General features: G+C 37.1%; 2 protein-coding genes across 3 annotated transcripts in view; both read left to right on the top strand.

Moving 5' to 3' along the window:
* Positions 1 to 506: 506 nt before the first annotated feature.
* On the top strand, positions 507 to 2,058 carry cfd (complement factor D (adipsin)). The gene is made up of 5 exons (XM_039671601.2): positions 507 to 632; positions 792 to 936; positions 1,091 to 1,232; positions 1,383 to 1,643; positions 1,755 to 2,058. The coding sequence occupies exons 1-5, from the start codon at positions 581 to 583 to the stop codon at positions 1,902 to 1,904; spliced, it is 750 nt and encodes a 249-aa protein (XP_039527535.2). The 5' UTR covers positions 507 to 580; the 3' UTR covers positions 1,905 to 2,058.
* A 4,352-nt stretch (positions 2,059 to 6,410) lies between these two features.
* dnaaf9 (dynein axonemal assembly factor 9) overlaps positions 6,411 to 19,615 on the top strand; it is a 34,286-nt gene continuing 21,081 nt past the window's right edge. The window contains exons 1-25 of one of the 2 annotated variants that reach the window (XM_039671830.2): positions 6,411 to 6,760; positions 8,113 to 8,192; positions 8,321 to 8,446; positions 8,579 to 8,703; positions 9,438 to 9,534; positions 9,621 to 9,727; positions 9,914 to 9,991; positions 10,092 to 10,193; positions 10,500 to 10,555; positions 10,665 to 10,800; positions 10,905 to 10,986; positions 11,078 to 11,114; positions 11,191 to 11,275; positions 12,049 to 12,125; positions 12,560 to 12,604; positions 12,740 to 12,785; positions 12,889 to 12,997; positions 13,221 to 13,291; positions 13,385 to 13,435; positions 13,538 to 13,628; positions 13,711 to 13,814; positions 14,116 to 14,262; positions 14,374 to 14,459; positions 14,595 to 14,696; positions 15,438 to 15,558. In XM_039671830.2, coding sequence (XP_039527764.2) covers positions 6,591 to 6,760; positions 8,113 to 8,192; positions 8,321 to 8,446; positions 8,579 to 8,703; positions 9,438 to 9,534; positions 9,621 to 9,727; positions 9,914 to 9,991; positions 10,092 to 10,193; positions 10,500 to 10,555; positions 10,665 to 10,800; positions 10,905 to 10,986; positions 11,078 to 11,114; positions 11,191 to 11,275; positions 12,049 to 12,125; positions 12,560 to 12,604; positions 12,740 to 12,785; positions 12,889 to 12,997; positions 13,221 to 13,291; positions 13,385 to 13,435; positions 13,538 to 13,628; positions 13,711 to 13,814; positions 14,116 to 14,262; positions 14,374 to 14,459; positions 14,595 to 14,696; positions 15,438 to 15,558 — 2,331 coding nt within the window. In that variant the 5' untranslated portion in view covers positions 6,411 to 6,590. Of the gene's footprint in view, positions 6,761 to 7,830; positions 7,983 to 8,112; positions 8,193 to 8,320; positions 8,447 to 8,578; positions 8,704 to 9,437; positions 9,535 to 9,620; positions 9,728 to 9,913; positions 9,992 to 10,091; positions 10,194 to 10,499; positions 10,556 to 10,664; positions 10,801 to 10,904; positions 10,987 to 11,077; positions 11,115 to 11,190; positions 11,276 to 12,048; positions 12,126 to 12,559; positions 12,605 to 12,739; positions 12,786 to 12,888; positions 12,998 to 13,220; positions 13,292 to 13,384; positions 13,436 to 13,537; positions 13,629 to 13,710; positions 13,815 to 14,115; positions 14,263 to 14,373; positions 14,460 to 14,594; positions 14,697 to 15,437; positions 15,559 to 19,615 lie in introns of those variants that run through there. The other variant, XM_089116876.1, reaches the window with a different exon arrangement.

Here is a 19,615-nt window from a genome sequence, read left to right as displayed (position 1 = left end):
TTTATGCACAATTCCAGATGCAAAAAAGTATTTTTATGCACAATTCCAGATGCTCATTTTTTATGCACAATTCCACATGCACAAAAGTTTTTTTATACACAATTCCAGATGCACAAAAGCTTTTATATGCACAATTGCAAGATGCATAGAAGTTTTTTTTATGCACAATTCCAGATGCACAAAAACGTTTTTATGCACAATTCCAGATGCACACAAGGTTTATTTTACGCACAATTCTAGATGCACAAAAACGTTTTTATAGTGGAAAAAAGTTTTTCGGATTATTGATTTATTGCACTCCGTACAAACATTTATGTCCTCTTCACTTAGAAAATAACAAAAGGCATGATTACAGTAAAGGACACATTTGCAGGAAAGGGAAAGTTAAACAGACACAAATATGTAATGGAGAAGATTTATGGCATATTCCTGTTTTCTCTTGTCTGATGGGCGATTAAGAAAAGAATGCAAAGAGAACAACACTCCCACACACCCTCTCTCCCGTTTGGGTGGTATATAAAGCTCAGCCCACACTCAGTGGTCTTCAGTCTCAGAAGTATACAGACAACGATCGTTCACTATGAACAGACTTTTATTTGCCACTGTGCTGCTCTATGCAGCTTCTCAAACTGGTGAGTCATATTCAATAACACTATTCTTTGTCTATTTATGCTGCAGGATATGCATTTTTGTTGTCCATTTCTACATTTAAGCATGGGGGAGAATATATTTTGTTTGATTAATGAGGTTTTCCTCATGTTATACAGTTTAAATGATTGTGTTATTTGCAGGTGAATGCATTACAGGAGGAAAGGAGGCTGATGCACACTCTCGTCCATACATGGCTTCACTTCAGTGGAATGGAAAACATGAGTGCGGTGGCTTTCTGATCTCCAGTCAGTGGATCATGAGTGCAGCACACTGCTTTCAGAATGGGTATGTAACATTACAGCATTTCGATGCAAAGATGAAATAATATCAGTCACAAATCACTGTGATTTGTTCTGAGGTTTTGTTTTGATTTTGAAGTTGCAGAAATGCAAAGTTGCAATACGAAATTGCATAATGATAAATGTCCTGTGTGTTGCAGGAGGGCATCTGGTGTTAAAGCTGTGTTGGGCGCTCACTCCCTGTCTGATGCTGAGGACACTAAACAAACCTATGACACTACAGTCCACAGCCATCCTGATTTCAGTATAAGAAACTATGACAATGATATCGCCCTGCTCAAGGTACATACTGTGATCCAGTCATGTAGCTGAAAAACAGTCTGTGAATGCATGTGGTGAACATGATTTCACCAAGTACAACATGTCCCTGTGACAGTATATATGTGTCGAGATCCGTTTTCAGTTACTTAGAATGATTTTGTTTTTTGACAGCTGGAAAAGCCAATCACTGAGAGCTATGCCGTGAAACCAGTGAAATTCCAACGTGAAGAAGAGGCCGATCCCAAGGAGTCTGATGTTGTTACAACAGCTGGATGGGGCTCTTTGAACAACCTGGGAGGACGACCAGACAAATTGCAAGAACTCAGTATCAAGGTCAAGAGCCGAAAAGAATGTGGCCGCGGTGACTACTATGGATTGAAGTTCACCAGCAACATGCTCTGTGCTGCAGAAAGACGAAAGGACACCTGTGATGTAAGTTTTACTGCAATGGTTTATAAAGTACTGACATGACTGCTATAGGATAGTTGGAAACAAACTCGAATATATGACCTCTCTCGCTTCCGCTGTATTTCTCTCTAATAGGGTGACTCCGGTGGTCCTCTCTTATACAAGGATGTTGTTGTGGGGATAACCTCTAATGGAGGGAAGAAATGTGGCTCCAGCAAAAAGCCTGGACTCTACACGATCATCTCCCACTACACCAATTGGATTGACAGTACAATCACTGAGTAAAAAATGCTGTGGAATCCTTTGCATATATAACCTATATTTTTCACATGTCCTGTATATCTCATTTCTTGCTACATTAATAAAAACTTTTCTACACCTACCTGAATCTAGTCGCGATTATGTTTGTTGTTGTTAAAATAAAAGCTTTACATCCTTCTCTTAAGTGTCACGCCCCCTTTTTTGAATAAACTTGAAAATGTGCAATCCAAACTTTGTAATTCAAGAATTCTTTGCAATATAGATGTAAGATTGGTCTTGTTTTAAAGAAGGAATTTGTAGAAGTTGAATAAATTAAGAAAGCGAAACAGAAAAAAAAGTTTAGATAAAGTTATGAAAATGGAAAAATGTAATTATTCATATTTTATATAAAATATTTTTTTTTTTCAAAACCTTGTGGACTGTAAAACAGCAGGAAATTTAAAGCCAAAAGCTCTGAACAAGTTGTGTTTCAAATTTTAGTTTGATATCTGTTGAAGAGGAGGTCAGCGGCGCCATCTGCTGGAAAACTTTATTATCCATTCAACAAATATACCAAAACAAACCGACATAGTGCTCATGCGAACCACAGCATTGGTCGGGTGACTGTTTTCAGAACTTTTAGTTTCGTTTAGCTTTATCATCGACTACGTTTACATGCAGCCAATAACCCGTTCAAAACCGGGATATTAGGAATAACCCGTTCGCACACCGGAAAAAAACCAAATATCACGGATTTTAAAAACTCGGTATGATCCCTGGGGTACCCCCTTTTTAACACGAATTTTGGTCATATAAACGGATATCGGGATTTGTGTTTTGCGCATGTTCTATTCGCAAGGAATCTTGGTCTTTTGAGTAGAGGAACTTGTATGCGCCAACCTGCGTGCAGTAGGCCAGGCCTATGGACAACTTCAATTCAACATCAATTTCATTCTGTTGGGTGAAATATGCCACAAAAAATGCTTTCTTTTGAAAGAATATCATATCATATTATATAACTATATATTATATTATCCACTGATCAGCCACAAATTAAAACCATCTGCCTATTTTGTGTAGGTCTTCTTAGTGCTACCAAAACAGCTGTGATGTATAAAGGCATGGACTTCACAAGAAATCTACTCTGAATGTCCTGTGGACCTTTAAAGGAATAGTTCACTTAAAAAAAAAAAAATAAAAATAAAAAATTCTGACTTGACTTAGGAAAAATAAATACTATGGAAGTCAATGGGGTCCATCAACTGTTTTTGTTACCGACATTCTTCAAAATACATTATTTTTGTTCAGCAGAAGAAAGAAATGAATACAGGTTTGAAACAACTTGAGGGTGAGTAAATATGACAGAATTTTCATTTTTAAGTGAAATATTCCTTTAAATCTGCAAGTTGTGAGGTGAGAAGTTGTGTTGTGCAACTTCTGTGACTGATAATAAATAATTTCCACATATTCTGACAGTTCAAGTGGCGTGATGTTTAACTTTTGTGGATTTGTGTGTAGTATGTTGCAATGATAAACTGCTTAATGTGTTATGCAAGACTTTTTGAATGCATCATTAAATCTGAGTTACGAAACACTATCTTGTTAATATTATTTACAAACGACATGCCAGTACAACCCAAGGGTTGAAGCTAACGGAATCTTTCCCCAATCAGGACGTTAAACAGACCACTCAACACCCATCCGTGTGGCAATATCTGCTATCTCTAACTGAACAGTCCTTGTTTGGTTTTTCAAGGAGGGTTATTTTTCAGTTTCCTTTCGAGAACATTCACTTCGTATTGTGTATAGCTAAGTAATACGCAGTGGGGAAACTCCTTTCCTCGAGAATATTGAGGCTTATATTTCAAAACGCAGTGCAGCTGGACAGCATTGCCCATTGGCTGCAACTGTACATCCTATGGCGAGGCAGCATAGATGCGCAAAACAATCAGGCAGCTTGGCGCCAAGCACATCAGAGCCCTCCAGAATGGGCGTGGCTATAGATCTACTAGTAACGGGAGAGAAAAGAGAGGGCCTGAGTCCGCGGACGGACCACCCTCAAAGATAGCTCACTCAAATCTTGCAGCTCCCTATTTAGCTCAGGCAGCTGGAGATTTTTATATTGGATAGATTTGTAGGCAATGGGCCCGTTGCACTGGCATAGACGTGCAAAATGCACCCATGCAACAAACAAACGCGCAAAAAGAGTATGTTTCATACCCCTTCAATAGTACCCTTCAATAGATGGCCCATTCCCAGTTGTTCATCTCAAATCACTCGAGCCGACGCTTGGCGAGCCAACCTCATTCTGAGTATGTGCACAAAACATGGGTAATAGGTCCCCCTGCTAGGCGGCCCATCCCCAATTTTCATTCAACCCCTATCCACTCGGGCTCAGGCCTGGCAGGCCATTCCCGAAGTGTCAAATTGGGTAATGAACAATAAAGTGAGGTTGCACCCCAATTCGCTCGCAGACCCGAATCTGTTTTGCTAATAGTATATTTGGGATATACTATTAGCAAAACAGAAGACATTTGCCATCCAAATGTATGTTTTTAAAATTGCACTATGCATGTCATACTTTTCCCAAAGAATATGATTTGTCAGGTGAATGAAGCAACTCTTGCTCATTTCAGCAAATTAGACTAGAGGGGTTTATCATGTTTTTCATGCTTCCATGGTTGGCATTCAATGTTAGTTCACCGTGTTATAGTTGTGATGCCAATCAGATAGATAGCAGTAACGGAAAGGAATTCAAATCCTCAGGGTCAAGGAGTGCTTTCCAGGGTCTGTGTTCCTATTTTCTGGAGCAGTCAAGTTCAAACAAGTAGAGTAAAACATTGTGGGGGAGTTCGTATGGTGTTTTGTTTCCAGTGAATTACAGTAAAAGCAAAGGTGCACTTGAGACTGTTCAGCATCCATCTATGGGGCATTTTCTTTACCGTGGTCCTGACAGTCAGGAGATTTATATGCCTGTGCTTGCCAATTAAAGATCTAAAAGCAACTGGAAAATTTAAGTTGGCTTGTGTTTGTCTGAGTGTGTCTTTGTTTTCATATTTTTGGCAGGAGTTTTGTGTGTTTAGGGGAAGTTCAACAAACTGCCTGCAGGTCTTTATCTTAGTCTTATCATACACAAAGCCATCTACAGAAGTTCCTGTTTTTCTATTTTTGCAGCTCTCAGACCTACACAAATGAGGCTCGGTAATTTTGCCAAATTTGTTCTCCAGCCCCAGAATTGATCTGGTTTGGATAATAATAAAGTCTTAAGTCATTTCTAAAACTTTCTCACATGACAGATATGGGAAAAAAACAAAACAAAACAAAAACATGGCATCCCCCATGATAACACCAATGGAATGAGTAGTAGGCTATACAGCCTGTTTCAACAGCTAATTTCACACAGCACAAACGTGATATTACAATTCGAAGACAATGAATAAAACAAAACAAACATAAAAACTAATATATATATATATATATATATATATATATATATATACAGTGGTGGAATGTAACGAAGTACAAATACTTCGTTACTTTACTTAAGTACATTTTTCACGTATCTTTACTTTACTTAAGTAGAATAAATAGTGCATACTTTTTACTTTTACTTCGTTACATTTTGCAGCAATTATTATACTTTCTACTCCACTACATTTCTACAACTTCTGTTACATTTTCATTACATTTCCTGATCAGTTTTTTCCCTGCCAAAACGTAAACGTTGCACGTTTGTCTCACCAGTGACGTTTGGTTGCCATAGATACATCAACTAAATGCGTCTCGCACGCAGTGTGTTTATCGTGCAATTTATACGCGAAAATTTGTTTTTACGTGCTTAGGAAACGCACCGTGTGTAATATACGTTTGGTTAGGAATATGGCAAGCCAAGAGGTTCAGAATTGCACCATAAATTAATCGCGTTTACGGCCAAACATAGTTATTAACATATAGTAAGGATATGGCTTATTGCCTAATTGCAAGCTTGTTTCAGAAATGGTGACAAATTTTTTTTTCCCATCATTATTGAACATCATTATAGGAGTATTAGGTTCAATGAGTTAGAATTAAATGTTTTATTAATCATTAGAAAATAGTCATTAAGAGAATCAATTATTATGCAAGTACTTTTACTTTTAATACTTAAAGTACATTTAAAATCAGGTACTTTTTACTTAAGTATGGTTGTCATTGTGTTACTTCTACTTTTACTAAAGTAAATATTTATCTGGTTATTTGTACTTTTACTTAAGTACTGAGATTTAGTACTTCCTCCACCACTGTATATATATATATATATATATATATATATATATATATATATATAACTAAATACTAAAAACCTTCATATTTGTATTATTTCTATGTTCCGACCTTTAGTAATATAATTTTTGAGATTGTTATTATGCATATATGTAAATCCGTTTTAATAGCTTAAAAGATTATTGTTGTTTAATGATTTTTTATTCGCGTATAAAAGAATAACGTTGCTCGAGGATTGCATTAGACACTGAGCTTTATTCCTTTGACCTCAGCGGAGGAGGAGGCGGCAACAGTGTCTTTCTATTGTTTTAATTTGGCAATAATTTTGTTAAAAACTAATCTTAAGACAAACTGATTAATAATTATCACAAAGAATGTTGATATTTCAATCACGGGACGGCATATTGTCTGTACTGTAACACTATCCAAAGCTGAAAATGACGAATCCCCCCTCCTTGAAGAAATGGTATGCGCGGTTCCTATGCGCTCAAGTCTGTTGTTCTCTCCAACAGAGTCGTATTCATACTATGGAGACTAACAGCAATAAAAATAGTGACAAATCTCAATTCTAAATACCAAACAACGAACATGGCTGCTTTAAGGAAAAAGAAATCTCCTGTAATGACTGCTGCCGTAAGGTAATTATTGGTTTCCGTCGTTTATTTTCGTGCCGGTTATGCTATATTATAGGCACAATGTAATGTTTTTATTTTTAAAAAAATGACGGTTGTTGAGGATTGCAGGCCAACCGTCCGCTCGCGCCACATCCATTGTAAATATATCGTGTCAAAAGAAAGCTCTAGAATAGTAAGATGCTAAAATGACCAGTTTTTAAATAAAAATGTAATTAGCTAGTATAGCTGTGTCGTTGAGCTAATGTTAACTGTCGAGCGCCCCCGCCCACCCCTCAGTCAGTGTGAGGTCATTATTCTCGCTTGATTTGTGATCCTCTGAGACACTTCTTCCGTTTCCAAGATGGTGACAGTACAGGAAGACTGTAAACATCCGTTCGCTTTGATTTTGGTTAAATATGACCCTAAATATATGGATTTAGTTATGTATTGATATGAAACGTAAAATCGATCCTTTCTTCATTCGGTCATTAACGTTACATGAAATTCAGTATAACCAGTGATATTCGAATTCATTGTCGAAATAGCCTATATTTACGTTTATTTCCCTCATAATTAGTTACTTGTCCCTAAATCCATTTTGGCTGCACATTTGGTTTTGAATAGACATAACTAAAAACAAATATGTTTCTGATAGTGTACAGTTGTAGTCCTAACGTTACATAGGCTTTGCTTGGATTTGGGGTTGAAGGACCTTGTTTCTCACCAACATTCAAAGTTGCCTCTCTGCTGGACACTCTCAGCACTTTGTTAAAGGGAGTAATTCACCCAAATATGAAATTTCTGTATTCATATTGTTAATCCAAAATCCTATGCTTTTAGTTTTTTATTGAGACATATAGCCTACATATTTTGAGTGATCTTCTCTCAGTGAACAAGAAAAGTTTATTGTAACCACTCAATGACTTCTTCCACAGACCAATTGCAAATGTTTTCTTGAAAGTGTACTGCTAATCTATTAAATATTATCTACAAATAATTAAATACCATTCAATATTTTATTAATGAGTAGGCTAGTGCTTGTTTTGTGTGTTCTTAGGCAGCCATTGGCAAACTAGGCCAGTTGGAAACAATTAACTTTAATAATCCTTTTGTATAATACAATATTAAAAATTTTGCTCGGATCATATAAAATACTTTTGTCCATTTTAAAGCTTGAGAGTCTTTGGTCACCATGACTTGCCCTTGAATGGAAAATAGCTGCATACCAGTTTGGATGGACATGAGGGTGAATAATGATAGAATTTAATTTTTGTGAACTATTTTTTCATGAGTCCTATAAGGTGTTCATCCTTCCTATTTTGAGTAACGCATTATTATAATGTGTTCAGTGACTGTAATGGAATGCTGTTTTGCAGCTGCTCCCGCTTACGGCAGGTCCAGGCTCTGTTAAGGGATGATGTTAAAACAGCTCCAGATGGCATCCTTTGCTCCCTGGGTGAGTTAATTAACCAATATCACATGTGCTCTTTCACTCATGTAGCCATCTTTACTCCAAAGAGACAGGTGGAGAGGGCTTGCTCAAGTGAACCATCTGTAAGTAATATGTTGTGTTTGATTTCTCAGGTATTGACAGCCGCTACAATGAAGGCTGCAGCGAGCTGGCCAGCTACCTTTTCTGTGGCTTGTATAAACACAACCATTTTGACATGGATCAGATTCCAGAGGACTTCCCTGAGGAAGTTCTGGATGGTATGGAAACCTCTCATTCATTAATATTCACTAATAAGCTATTTAATTGCAGTCAGTCATTCTTGGTAGGAATGAGCACATTTGTTGTACATCTTTTTGACTTTGTGCTGTTGTATGATTGCTTTTTCCTAGATGTGATCATCCTTATTAAGACAGAGTGTGTTCATCTTTACTGCAACCCAGTGAATTATGGGTATTTGCTTCCCTATGTATCTCACTGGAGGAATCTCCACCTCCATTGTCTGACTGAGACAGAGGTAATGATCTACTCTACTGCAATGCTTTTCATCATTACATCTTTACTAGGGATGCACCTATATTACAATTTGAGCTGGAAGAATAGAGGGTATGCATTGACATCACTTTACCTCCAGAACACGCCCCCCTCATCTGGAGTGAGTGGAAAAAGAGCCTGCAGCATGACTGGATTTAATAGGGAATCTGCAAAAACACGTTTATCAGTTTAAACTAAAGGTTGAACTCGATATAGTGTTCCTTACAACTTACCAAAGATCCAGTGATCCATAGATATTGACTTGCAGCCAGGAATCTTGTTTCCTGTCATTTATGGGTGCCTGATTTCGACGCCAGGGAAATACATTTAAATCAAATTTGCTTGTGAACACTTTATATAAATACTTTACTGTAGGTAAAATATAGGTCTATAAACTGTAGGTATAAAATCGTGTGATCACTTCATCAATATAATGTATATATATATATATATATATATATATCGTCCAGCCTTAAAACTTGTATAGTTTTTTATCAGTGTTTATTTAAATACATCCAATTTTGCAGAATATACGATGGTAAATGTTTAATTGACGACGAGTTGTCAATACAATATATAACAATACAATATGGTATGATTTTTACCCCTAAATCCAGCATATTCTCTTTTCTGTAGCTTTCGGCAGTCTGTTAAAATATACCACAGATTACCTATTAGTTGTTTTTTTTTTCACCTATTTTTCTGTTTATCTCTTAGTATGAGGATGAAGAGGTTGCAGAGGAATTTAAGATCTCAAGTTTTGTGTCCATGGTTCAGGACTGCCATTGCATTGGAATCCCCTATAGTTCACATGGTAAGCATGTGATACATCGATGTAGGTATTGAAGAAGTATTGTACTTTAGCCCATCATATTTATGGTTGATTCATATACTCCATAGACCAAGTTCAGAAGTTTGACATGTTTATGTTGGAGAAGTGGCCCATCATTCAGGCATTTGCCTTGGAAGGAATTGGGGCTGGAGGGTTTTTCACCATGAAATATAAGGTTTTATATTTCTACTCTATTACTTATATACTTATGTGTATAATATATGACTTGGGTAGTATATACATTGTATAATATATAACAGTTGTATATTATATAGTATGATTGATACTAGAGTAAAGACATATGAACTAAGACAGCTTTTGTTATGTCCTTCAACAAAATTGTTTGTCTTGCATCTTGCAGCTCACAGATGTAAGTCAGAGACTCTGGCAAATCTACAGCAGATTGGACCCAGTGTCTCTAGACAGTCTTCTCAATGAGGTAAAACACTTGCATAGATCGAAGCATGATTGTTTATCTTTCACATTCCCATGCACCAATGTTTTTCTTATACAAGACTGGGTGTGATATTCTCTCACAGGACCTTCAGCTGTTTGAAAGACAGTGGAGCTGTCTGTTCTCCAGTATGGAAATTGAGAGTGCACTGTCCATGCAGGAGCTGTCAGAGGCCCAAGTTGCAGAGGTACTGTTTGTAATATTATCGCTACCATAATTTTGCAATAATTTAAAGTCAAAATTAAATATCAAAGTTGGTTTATTTACATTCAGGTGAAGTCACCTAGGTTGCAAGAGCTGGAAAAATATTGTTAACCAAATGTTAAAAATGAGCTATTTAGACATTGTGGTTTCCACGAATGTCTGCCAACTCAAATTTAGGGCTCCCGTCTGGTTTTTAGCCATTTCATGTTGGCTGTAACAGTCACTGAAAATAATGTGTTGGTTATGATTCATTGTATGATGCCCTCATCTCATTTTCTGTGTCTTTCAGCCTTTCAGAACATATTATTCACATGGTCTTATTTCCAGCAATATCACAGACAAGAGGTATTTCCATATGATACAGTAGCTCTTATTTCCAAGACGTTCTGGAGGAATTATTTACTTTTATTATTTTGTAAGGCATCTGATGTATTTTACATTATTTGTACTGCAGTAAAAGCAGGCAGCCATTCGTTTTGTTTGGGAGTCACTCTACTAAGGAAGATCTGGAGAACTACTGTTTCACCTTTCCCTCTGAAGGCCACCACGTCCGCAACACAAGCCCTGCTGGTGGTGTTGCAAAACACATGGTGAGACAGCTCTAAACAGCGGCATGATCAACATACATGAATTTCTTTCCTTCCTTTAGGCATTTTTATGCATACAACAATTTGATATCTTATCTCTCTCACAGCTGCTGCAATGTGTGGCTCCTAAAGGGCCACTAGCCTGCGCTCGAACCTATTTCTTTGGAAGCACACATGTCCCATACTTGGGTAAGACGTGTACCTCTGGAGGATGTTTTAATGAAATCATTTTCAATTTCCCCGCACTGTGTGATGTTCACTGGTTTACTTAATCCAATAGGAAATGACAATACCCAGCAGAAGAGCACAGATCTCCAGTAAGTACTCAAATCGTGCTTTGTACCATGTTTTGATAAATGAATTGTTACTAAATTTAGACCCGTTGTGTTACAGGCTGCTTTCACATATCTACTCAGCTGCGGTTCAGTCTGTACTGGCAGGAATCAAATGTTTCTCTATCAACTCCAGTGCTAGAAAGGTAAAATTATGCTCTCAGAACTGTGACGAACATTAATGTAGGATTAACATTAAAAGTAAAGTTTATTTACCAATAAAATAAAAATGGAACTTAAGATGGGAGACCAATCTTTGAATGTGGGTAATTTTTTTCCATTTCTGAAATAGCCTTCTGATAACTATAACCATAAGGTTTTAAAAACTCCAAAGGAGCGGTCGCATTAGCAAAATTTTACAGACAAAAAAACGTACATTGTTTATTGTCAAGTGTAGCGATGCATGAAGCACAGCTCACACAGAAGTCATTTTCAAACCAACAAGTGAGTGTGTGACAAACTTTTACGAACCCTGCAAAAAGTCTGCGTGGGGAAATCTTAAACCCTCACAAAAAAATTCCACATCGCATGGATTCCTATTAGGATGACTGAACAACAGTAAATGTGATCGCACCTTAAGAGAACAGTGGAGTCCATGCCACAACTATAACACTAATGACACATTGGTGTGAATTATTTCTGGAACTACTTTCAGAGAGAATTCATATAATGATTAAAACATTAACAGCCAATCAAATTCTTTCCTACTTTATAGCACATGCTACAGTTTTGTTCATTGAACATTGCTAAAATTCAAGTTATTTTCTAGTTGTGTGGATGCTAATATAGCTGTCGTTATAGTTTTCATTCTTGGTGTGAATGGGCCTTTATTACAGTCAATTTATGATGCCATCATTTTGGGTATAGAAATAGTGCTCTGGTTATTATTATAGTAAATGATGTACACATTTTTTTCAAGGCAAAGGATGTAGCAGAACAAACGTTTCAGCTGGCCTTGGACAATTTTGGGTTGATTCAGTACAAGGGAGCTCTCAGGTATGCAACACACACAGAAATCACACTCTGTGGCTATAAAAAGGTCCACAAGAAATCTGAGGAGACTTTATTTATTTAATTGTTTGCTGCATTTTCTGAGCTGGTTTAGCAGTGAATACTATGATTGGATTTAAACATTATCAAATCTGTTAAACAGCTGAGAGCACTATTTTCTTATAAGAAGGTGGGGTATGATCATCAAATTATCCAAAATTGTATTAAAAACACTAGGGCAACACATGAGAATGTGTAGAACTGCCAGACGTTTCAGTTGTCGTTCAAATCTGCTTAACTTTCTCTGGGGTTCTGAACATTCAGATCACTTGTGGGCCTTCGCTATAAGACACTGGTTACTAAAAGTGATGTAATGTGATAAAAAAAAAAATGTCTGTTTGCATTGTGAATTGAGAATGTACTTTGTATATTTAATTTAGGTCCAAAGCTGTGTTTAGCATACAGGCTGTCAATAACGAGGGAACGTGAGTTTCTATACACACACACACAGCTATTCACATGTTACACTGTATTATACACTTTCCATTTTCTGTTCTTTCAATTGGTTTATTTCGTATTTCATTACTGATATAAAAGATAACCAATCTTCGTTTACACAGAATCATTCCCCTCAGTGATGAGGACAGTCGCTTTCTGGTCAAAACCGTGAGTAAAAACTTTATAAGCCCAGCTGCAGCTTTTCATTGGACGGCTGATGATTAAATATTTTCATTGTACAGCTGACAAAAAATGTCTGACTTCTCCACAGGCATCCATGATAGTGTATGATATCACAGATCCCCAGTCTGGAGGAAACCTAGGATCAATAGTTTTCTCTGAATCCTTTCTAGAGTCCAGCGTTTACATTCAGCAGAGAGGTAAGAATCCATTTACTGACTGTATTCAGTCTAAAGACCCCCTTTGGTGAATGTTGTTTGTAGGTCTATGTGGTGTTTTTATTGTACTTTAAGACAAACCATGTGCAAATTCACCAATCAACACCATTGCTGAGTATTTTTTTTCTTAAAAATGGTACACCAACTAACTTTTTAAGTGCTGAAAAACTGGACTTGTGACTGCAAGGCATCTCTTCTTCTGCAGATGGCGCCCTTTCCTCTGATAGCTGTTTCACTGTGCTCACCTCATCAGTTCCTCGCTATGTCTGCTGGCTGGTATAGTGCACGCATATTCTCTCTCTACATTTGCAGAGATCATTTTTGATTAAATACTGAGTTAATTGATTAATTAACTTCTGCGTGTTATAGGTAGATGAGGCTGATGTGCGAATGTCTGAACAGGCTCAGCATCTGCTGAAGGTGAAGTCTCACAATGCAGTGGTTTGTGAAAAACATTGAAGCTCCTCCCTCATGCTGTTCTAACTACTGTATGTGCTTTAATTCATGTGTGTGTAAAAACAGAAAGAGGATGGTACGTGTTTGGGCATTCCTCTTACAGTGAGAGACTCTGCCTACATGTTCTCCAACAGCCTGCTCTCTACACCGGAGGAAGGTCAGATTTCACCTCTATTGGAAGGTCATGGATTCAAGTAGTCCTTGTGAACAGGCAATAATGATTTTGTATTTTCTTGTAGGGAAGCTGGTGTTTTTCTCTGAGGGTATCCTGTTTGTACATCCACATTATGGCTCCATCACACTTTCTATGAGTCACATCAACACAATTAAACTCTATGATGGGGTGAGCAATGTTCTCATTCATGATATGGGGTCAGAAGGATGCAACTTTCTATTTCTATTTTCAGCTTTACCATCACAGGAATAAATTACATTATAAAATATATTAAAATAGCCATTTCAGATTTTAATAATATTTCACAATTCTTTCGTCTTCATTGTATTTTTTTATCAAATAAATGTAGCCTTTGTAAGGATATAAGACTAATCAAAAACATACATTTTCTACTTTTGAACAATATGCATGCATATATGATGTGTTTGTATCAACTAAATGTATATAATGTTTTTTTTCCCCCTCACAGGGCTCTCTGTCTGATATTTCAGTGCTGTTCATAGAGTATCAGACCTCTCTGCTTCGACACCTTCCATTCCCATTACATAGCACTGAGCTCTCTCTGGCCATCGCTGTACTTCCCAGAACCAAGAGCTACAAAAGCTTCTATTCACAGGTGCTCACACTCATACATATGCAGGTGGAATATTTAGGTTTCTGTCGTCCTGCAGAATTGTTGTATTCTGTTTAGTGTGTGGTTGTAAATGAGTTGTGATATGATTTTCAGGTCCTGCCAGCTTGGCAGAAGTCAGATTCTGGACTGAGAGTGCAGCACGTCCTCCATGATCAGCTGAGCCCTGAGCACAAGAGCATGTGAGATAACACTTCATTCTGCATTAGCTCAGCCAACAGCATTGGGCCTGATTTGTTAAGTTCTTATTTTGTGTTTTAGCCCAGAGGTATCATGATTTAGCATATGATGGGATCCTATGACGTGTTTCCTCTCAGGTACTTCAGGCTGTTTAAGCTTCATGAAACACATTCTCCAGCGGTAAACAGCCACAGAGCTGTTCTGAAGACTGCTTATCCACAGCTGCCAGAGCAGGACAGGTAACATACACACAAACATGCACACAAATAGACCCTGTACTATCCAGGGATGATGTGGCTGAATGTCAAGCGATAAATCACCTTCTTTCTTGCTAATCTGAACACTTGACCTAACAAGCTATGACTATGACAAGTCACAAAACATTGTACAGATTGCTTAGTTTTGGTCTTTGAGTTATTATGGTCCAAAAATCTGTCTATTTTGCATTATTTAATGTAGTTAACATTGTTTAATATATTTTTCTTTTTCATTATAAATTATATCATCATAATCAACTTTACATTTCAAATTGTCTAGTGTATATATATATATATATATATATATATATATATATATATATATATATATATATATACATATACAGGGTTTGAAATAAAAAAAATGTTCCCCCTCCTGCCAATTTGGCTACTAAATTTTTAAGTTACCGCCCATTCAGAACTTACTAGCCAAACAAAGAAGAAGAAGTTAACCAGATTTTCTACCACACAGCTTATATGTGTTTATATAGGCCAAACAAAATCCTAGCTGCCATCTAGCCATCTCCTCCCTTCCTCATTCATTCTCATCTTTTTTTTTTTGTACAAAAAATGTGTATGAACAAAAAATTCATAGTTGAATTTTACCCACATTTGGCGGGTTGGCGCGGGTGTTCATTTCAAACAATGTGTATATATATATTTATATTTAGACTTATTGATTTACATTAAGTTTGTTTCTTTGTTTATGCACATTGGTTTCAGGTTTCTACAGCATTTTGCCATCAGCAGTAGTGTGGGAGAAGAGTCTGTCTGTAGCGACCACTTGTCTACTGTGTTTTCAGACACCGTACCTGAAAACACCATACCTGAATCCAACAAAAAGGTGAAAAGCATTTTGTATACACGGAACATAGCCATACATAATCTAGCCGACAAGTCATGCTGGAGGAAACAGACCATATGAATAATAATAATAGAATATAGCTGCGAGCAGCGATGGCGGGCCCAAGCCGGAGGCACCGCAACCCCGGTTCCTTTAGTTACCTAAAGGCACCCGGGTGGCGGTGCCGAAGGCTTTGGCCCTTTCATGATTAAATGTTAAAACGGCTTGCCATACTCTGTCATTTCGACTAGTCACAATTATGTTACAGATATCTTAAATGATAATACAAACTATCCAAAGTGTAACGACTAGACAGAAAGACTTTGTTGATATCTACAATGTTAATTCCGGACAGGCAAACTTAGCTTTTAAATGTTAAAAGGGCTTGCCATACAGGGACGTAGGCTCAGAGAGAGGCTCACCATATTCAGACCAAAATATCTGACTTCCTCTTGGTCCGAGCTAATGACTATGTATTAGAAAGTTGTACGGCTTGAGGAGTACAATGTATATAGCGATTTTTGTAACTGTAGATAAAACTAACAACCCCACTTTTAAGTATATATATGGTGCCTTTAGTGTTATTCTGCACGACGTGCAAAAACTTAACCCCCGCTTTTTTAAGTATATATATATATATATATATATATATAAAGAGGGTTATTCTGCACGACGTGCAAAAACTTAACCTCCGCATTGACTGTCGAAGAGAAGTGTGCAGAAGAGCTTGCATCAGTGAGGGCTTTGCAAAATATATATACATACAAACACACACACACACACACATATAAATGAGGTTAGTGTTTTACAATATTAAGGAAAGCAAATGTATTGAAATATAGCACATTAATTTTAAATTCATTCAGCTTCAATTACCAATTTGTAGTTTACCAATTTATCTTACTTTTATTTAAAGCAAACTATACATTTAAAAGGGGGGGGGGGGGGCAAGTCAAGTCAAGTCACAGGCTATGTCAAGTCAAGTCAAGTCTTGTAGTAGGTTAAGTCAAGTGCAAGTCAAGTCACCTTATTATTTTAATTTTACATGCAGAATCTGATCTTAATAAAATGAAAAGACAAGATAAGTATTTGCCAGTAAATTACAATAATTTGCATTGTAAATACTCATGTTCAGTAAAATACACCATGGAATCAAACAAAATTGTAACTTCATAAAATTATTTATTTTTCACTTCTGCCAACAGTGTGTTTGAAATGTTTTAAATTTTCAACATTGAGTCCATAAAACAAATAACAGCTTAACATCCTACAGACTCTCTGAACACCTTCCTCTCTCTCAAACACAGTTTACAAACAATATTAAACTTTGTTACATTTCTCTCTCTCTCTCTCTCTCTCTCTCTCTCTCTCTCTCTCTCTCTCTCTCTCTCTCTCTCTCTCTCTCTCTCACACACACACACACAGTGGCGGTTCTAGACCATTTCAACTGGGGGGGGCCAAGCTGGGGCCAGTTGTACTGTTAGAGGGGCCAGTTACATTTAGACCTTATCAAAATACCATGTTTATAATTATCCAACAATTTGCATTTGCATTATATTTTTACATTTGCATTACATATATCAGTCTGTATTTGAATTTCCATTTTATTTTTTTACATTGAATATACAGTATGTATATATATATATATATATATAATTTTTACAAATTAATCTACGATTTTTGTGGGTTTTTTTTTTTTTTTTGCAAAAAGATCAGCAAATTATCCTCTAAACTGGCCTTTTTAGGGGGCTTTCCTCTCAGGGTGAATGAGCTTTTTTATAATTGTTTTTTTCCTGACATCTTTGAAAGACAGAAGCAATAATTAATGCATCCTTGGCCAGGATATAATTATAAAATATGACATGATTTTAAAAGTGACCTATAATATCGACTATGCAATACACTTTAATTTATCTAGTGCTAATAAAATTATTAAGCCTATTTGGAGAGAGAGATGTTTATAATGTGACAATATGTCAGTCATCGTGATTCGTGTAATAAGATGACTAGGCCTAGACTACTTGTTCTGAGCAGGTGTTGTCAGTGAACAGGCTGTAAAACTGTTGTCTAAGTTACAGACTGATACTAATTAAATGGGAAACGAATCGATTACCTAACGTAACCTCGGTTCTCTCTAGATGAGGGAACGAGCATTGCGTAAGCTAGCTTACGCTACGGGAAAGATTCATCTTACATCAGTCAAGTTGTCATAGTTTTTGTCAAACAAGTTGTGAATTTGTTGTAACATTAAAACAGGAGATCATGACTTACTCCGTGCTCCAAGTGATGTTCGGAGCTCCAGTGATTAGTTTCATCTGTGGGACGGGTGAAGAAACTTTCGGAAGATGTTGTAACAGAATCATATGAACAATTCCAGGATATGCTTTTTTTCATTGGTTGTTGCGTTAAATTTTACCCAGATACAATAGTGCCCTTTTCTGATTGGCTATTAAGTAGCACTTCTCTTTTTTTGATTGGCTGATGCGTAGCAGGGTCGACTGCTGAACTCCAGGCGAGACGCGCTTGATTCTCACGTGAGAGCGGCGCGGCCAGAGAAATTGCGTATATTAAATATATTATTAATAGTTTTTCCGCATGAGAAATACAATGTGTGACGGGAGTGTGAGACAAAAGACTGAAACGAGTGACTGTCATGCTCAATGCGTGACACACTATAAAAAAAATATTTCACACTGACTCCACATTTAGGGGGGCCACAAGGGGGTCCAAGCTTGTTGTCGCAGGGGCACTGGCCCCCCCAGGCCCCCGCCTAGAACCGCCACTGCTCACACACACGCACACACACACTTTCTCTCTCTCTCAAGAAGCAAAAACATGACTGCTAAAGGTTGTATCAGCGATGGCGGGGTAACATCACTTAACATCACGAGTGATATTCCCTTAGGCCACGCCCCCTTGTCTCCCCAAAGTATTATAAGCAATCATGCGCATCCCGTGTGCAGAATGATGCACTTGAAGCAACACCAAGTCACAGCACGCAACGCTTCACATTGAAAAGAACATAGCGAAGGGATGGTATCTATAATCTATGCTTAGTAGGGCTGCACGATTTGGGAAAATGTTATATTGCCATTATTGAGCCAATATTGCAATTGCGATTTGCGACTCCGATATAATAAAATGGTTTCATGAGTCCAACTTGCTTGGTTCTAAAGTAAAATGCACACACAGATTAATGTTTATTTCTCAACTCAAACTAAAAACAACAACAACAACAATAAATGATTGATAACACCTATAATGATCAATAAACCATCAACCAAACCAACATTACAGTGATTCCATCAATTGAAAGCCATCAACTTTTTAAAAAATTATTAGGCTTAAAAAAAATATATAACAGCTTTTAAATTAAGTGAACTTCAAACAATCCCCACATAAACCCATAATAAAAAACATATTTACCTGTGCCCTTCCTGTCTTAACAGGTACAGAAATTGAATAAAGTTATCAAACAGTCTGCGCTGCCTGAATCATAAATTATATATATAATAATCCTTATTAAAGCTACAAAAGTTCTTTACTCAAGATCAGTGAGTAATTTTCTAATTTCCCTTTGTTCTTTTAACTTTACTGAAAGAACGCTTTATTCGCTGCTGGCCCTTTAAGAGCACCCGTTGCCGAGACGCGGATCTCACACGCGCCTCATAGCACAACTCACAACTCTCACATTTTGGCATAATTGTGTGTGCTATTGTTCGTTCAAGCTCGAAAGAGAACTGTTTATTCTGGGCTGGCACACGGTCAGTGCATGCGCATTATGCGAGTCTCATCTATTCTAATCTAGGGCACTCACAGGCAGCTTTTCACTTCTTGTCGTGCAAAATGCGAAAAGGCATTTGAACCAATAAGAGGGGGATCTTGTAACACTAGTCAAAGGATGACAAAAAAGAAGAGATGCTGCGCTAATAGCCCTACTTTGTTTATTTCATTTAAAATCGCGGCATTTTGCGTTATATAATTGCATAGGTTTGAGATCGCTATTACGACTGCGATATAATTAATCGTGCAGCACTAATGCTTAGTGTATTCTAAA

This window comes from Pimephales promelas, chromosome 11 (genome assembly GCF_988280905.1).
Source record: "Pimephales promelas chromosome 11, fPimPro1.hap1.1, whole genome shotgun sequence".
Taxonomy (NCBI): domain Eukaryota; kingdom Metazoa; phylum Chordata; class Actinopteri; order Cypriniformes; family Leuciscidae; genus Pimephales; species Pimephales promelas.
This window is presented reverse-complemented; position numbering and strand designations above follow the sequence as displayed.

What these genes read in the sequence shown, in the direction of transcription:
- cfd (XM_039671601.2), top strand. Translation starts at nt 581, where the DNA reads ATGAACAGACTTTTATTTGCCACTGTGCTGCTCTATGCAGCTTCTCAA. An exon ending in CTATGCAGCTTCTCAAACTG is followed by an intron (nt 633 to 791) that starts GTGAGTCATATT and finishes TGTTATTTGCAG; the next exon opens with GTGAATGCATTACAGGAGGA. An exon ending in GACGAAAGGACACCTGTGAT is followed by an intron (nt 1,644 to 1,754) that starts GTAAGTTTTACT and finishes TCTCTCTAATAG; the next exon opens with GGTGACTCCGGTGGTCCTCT.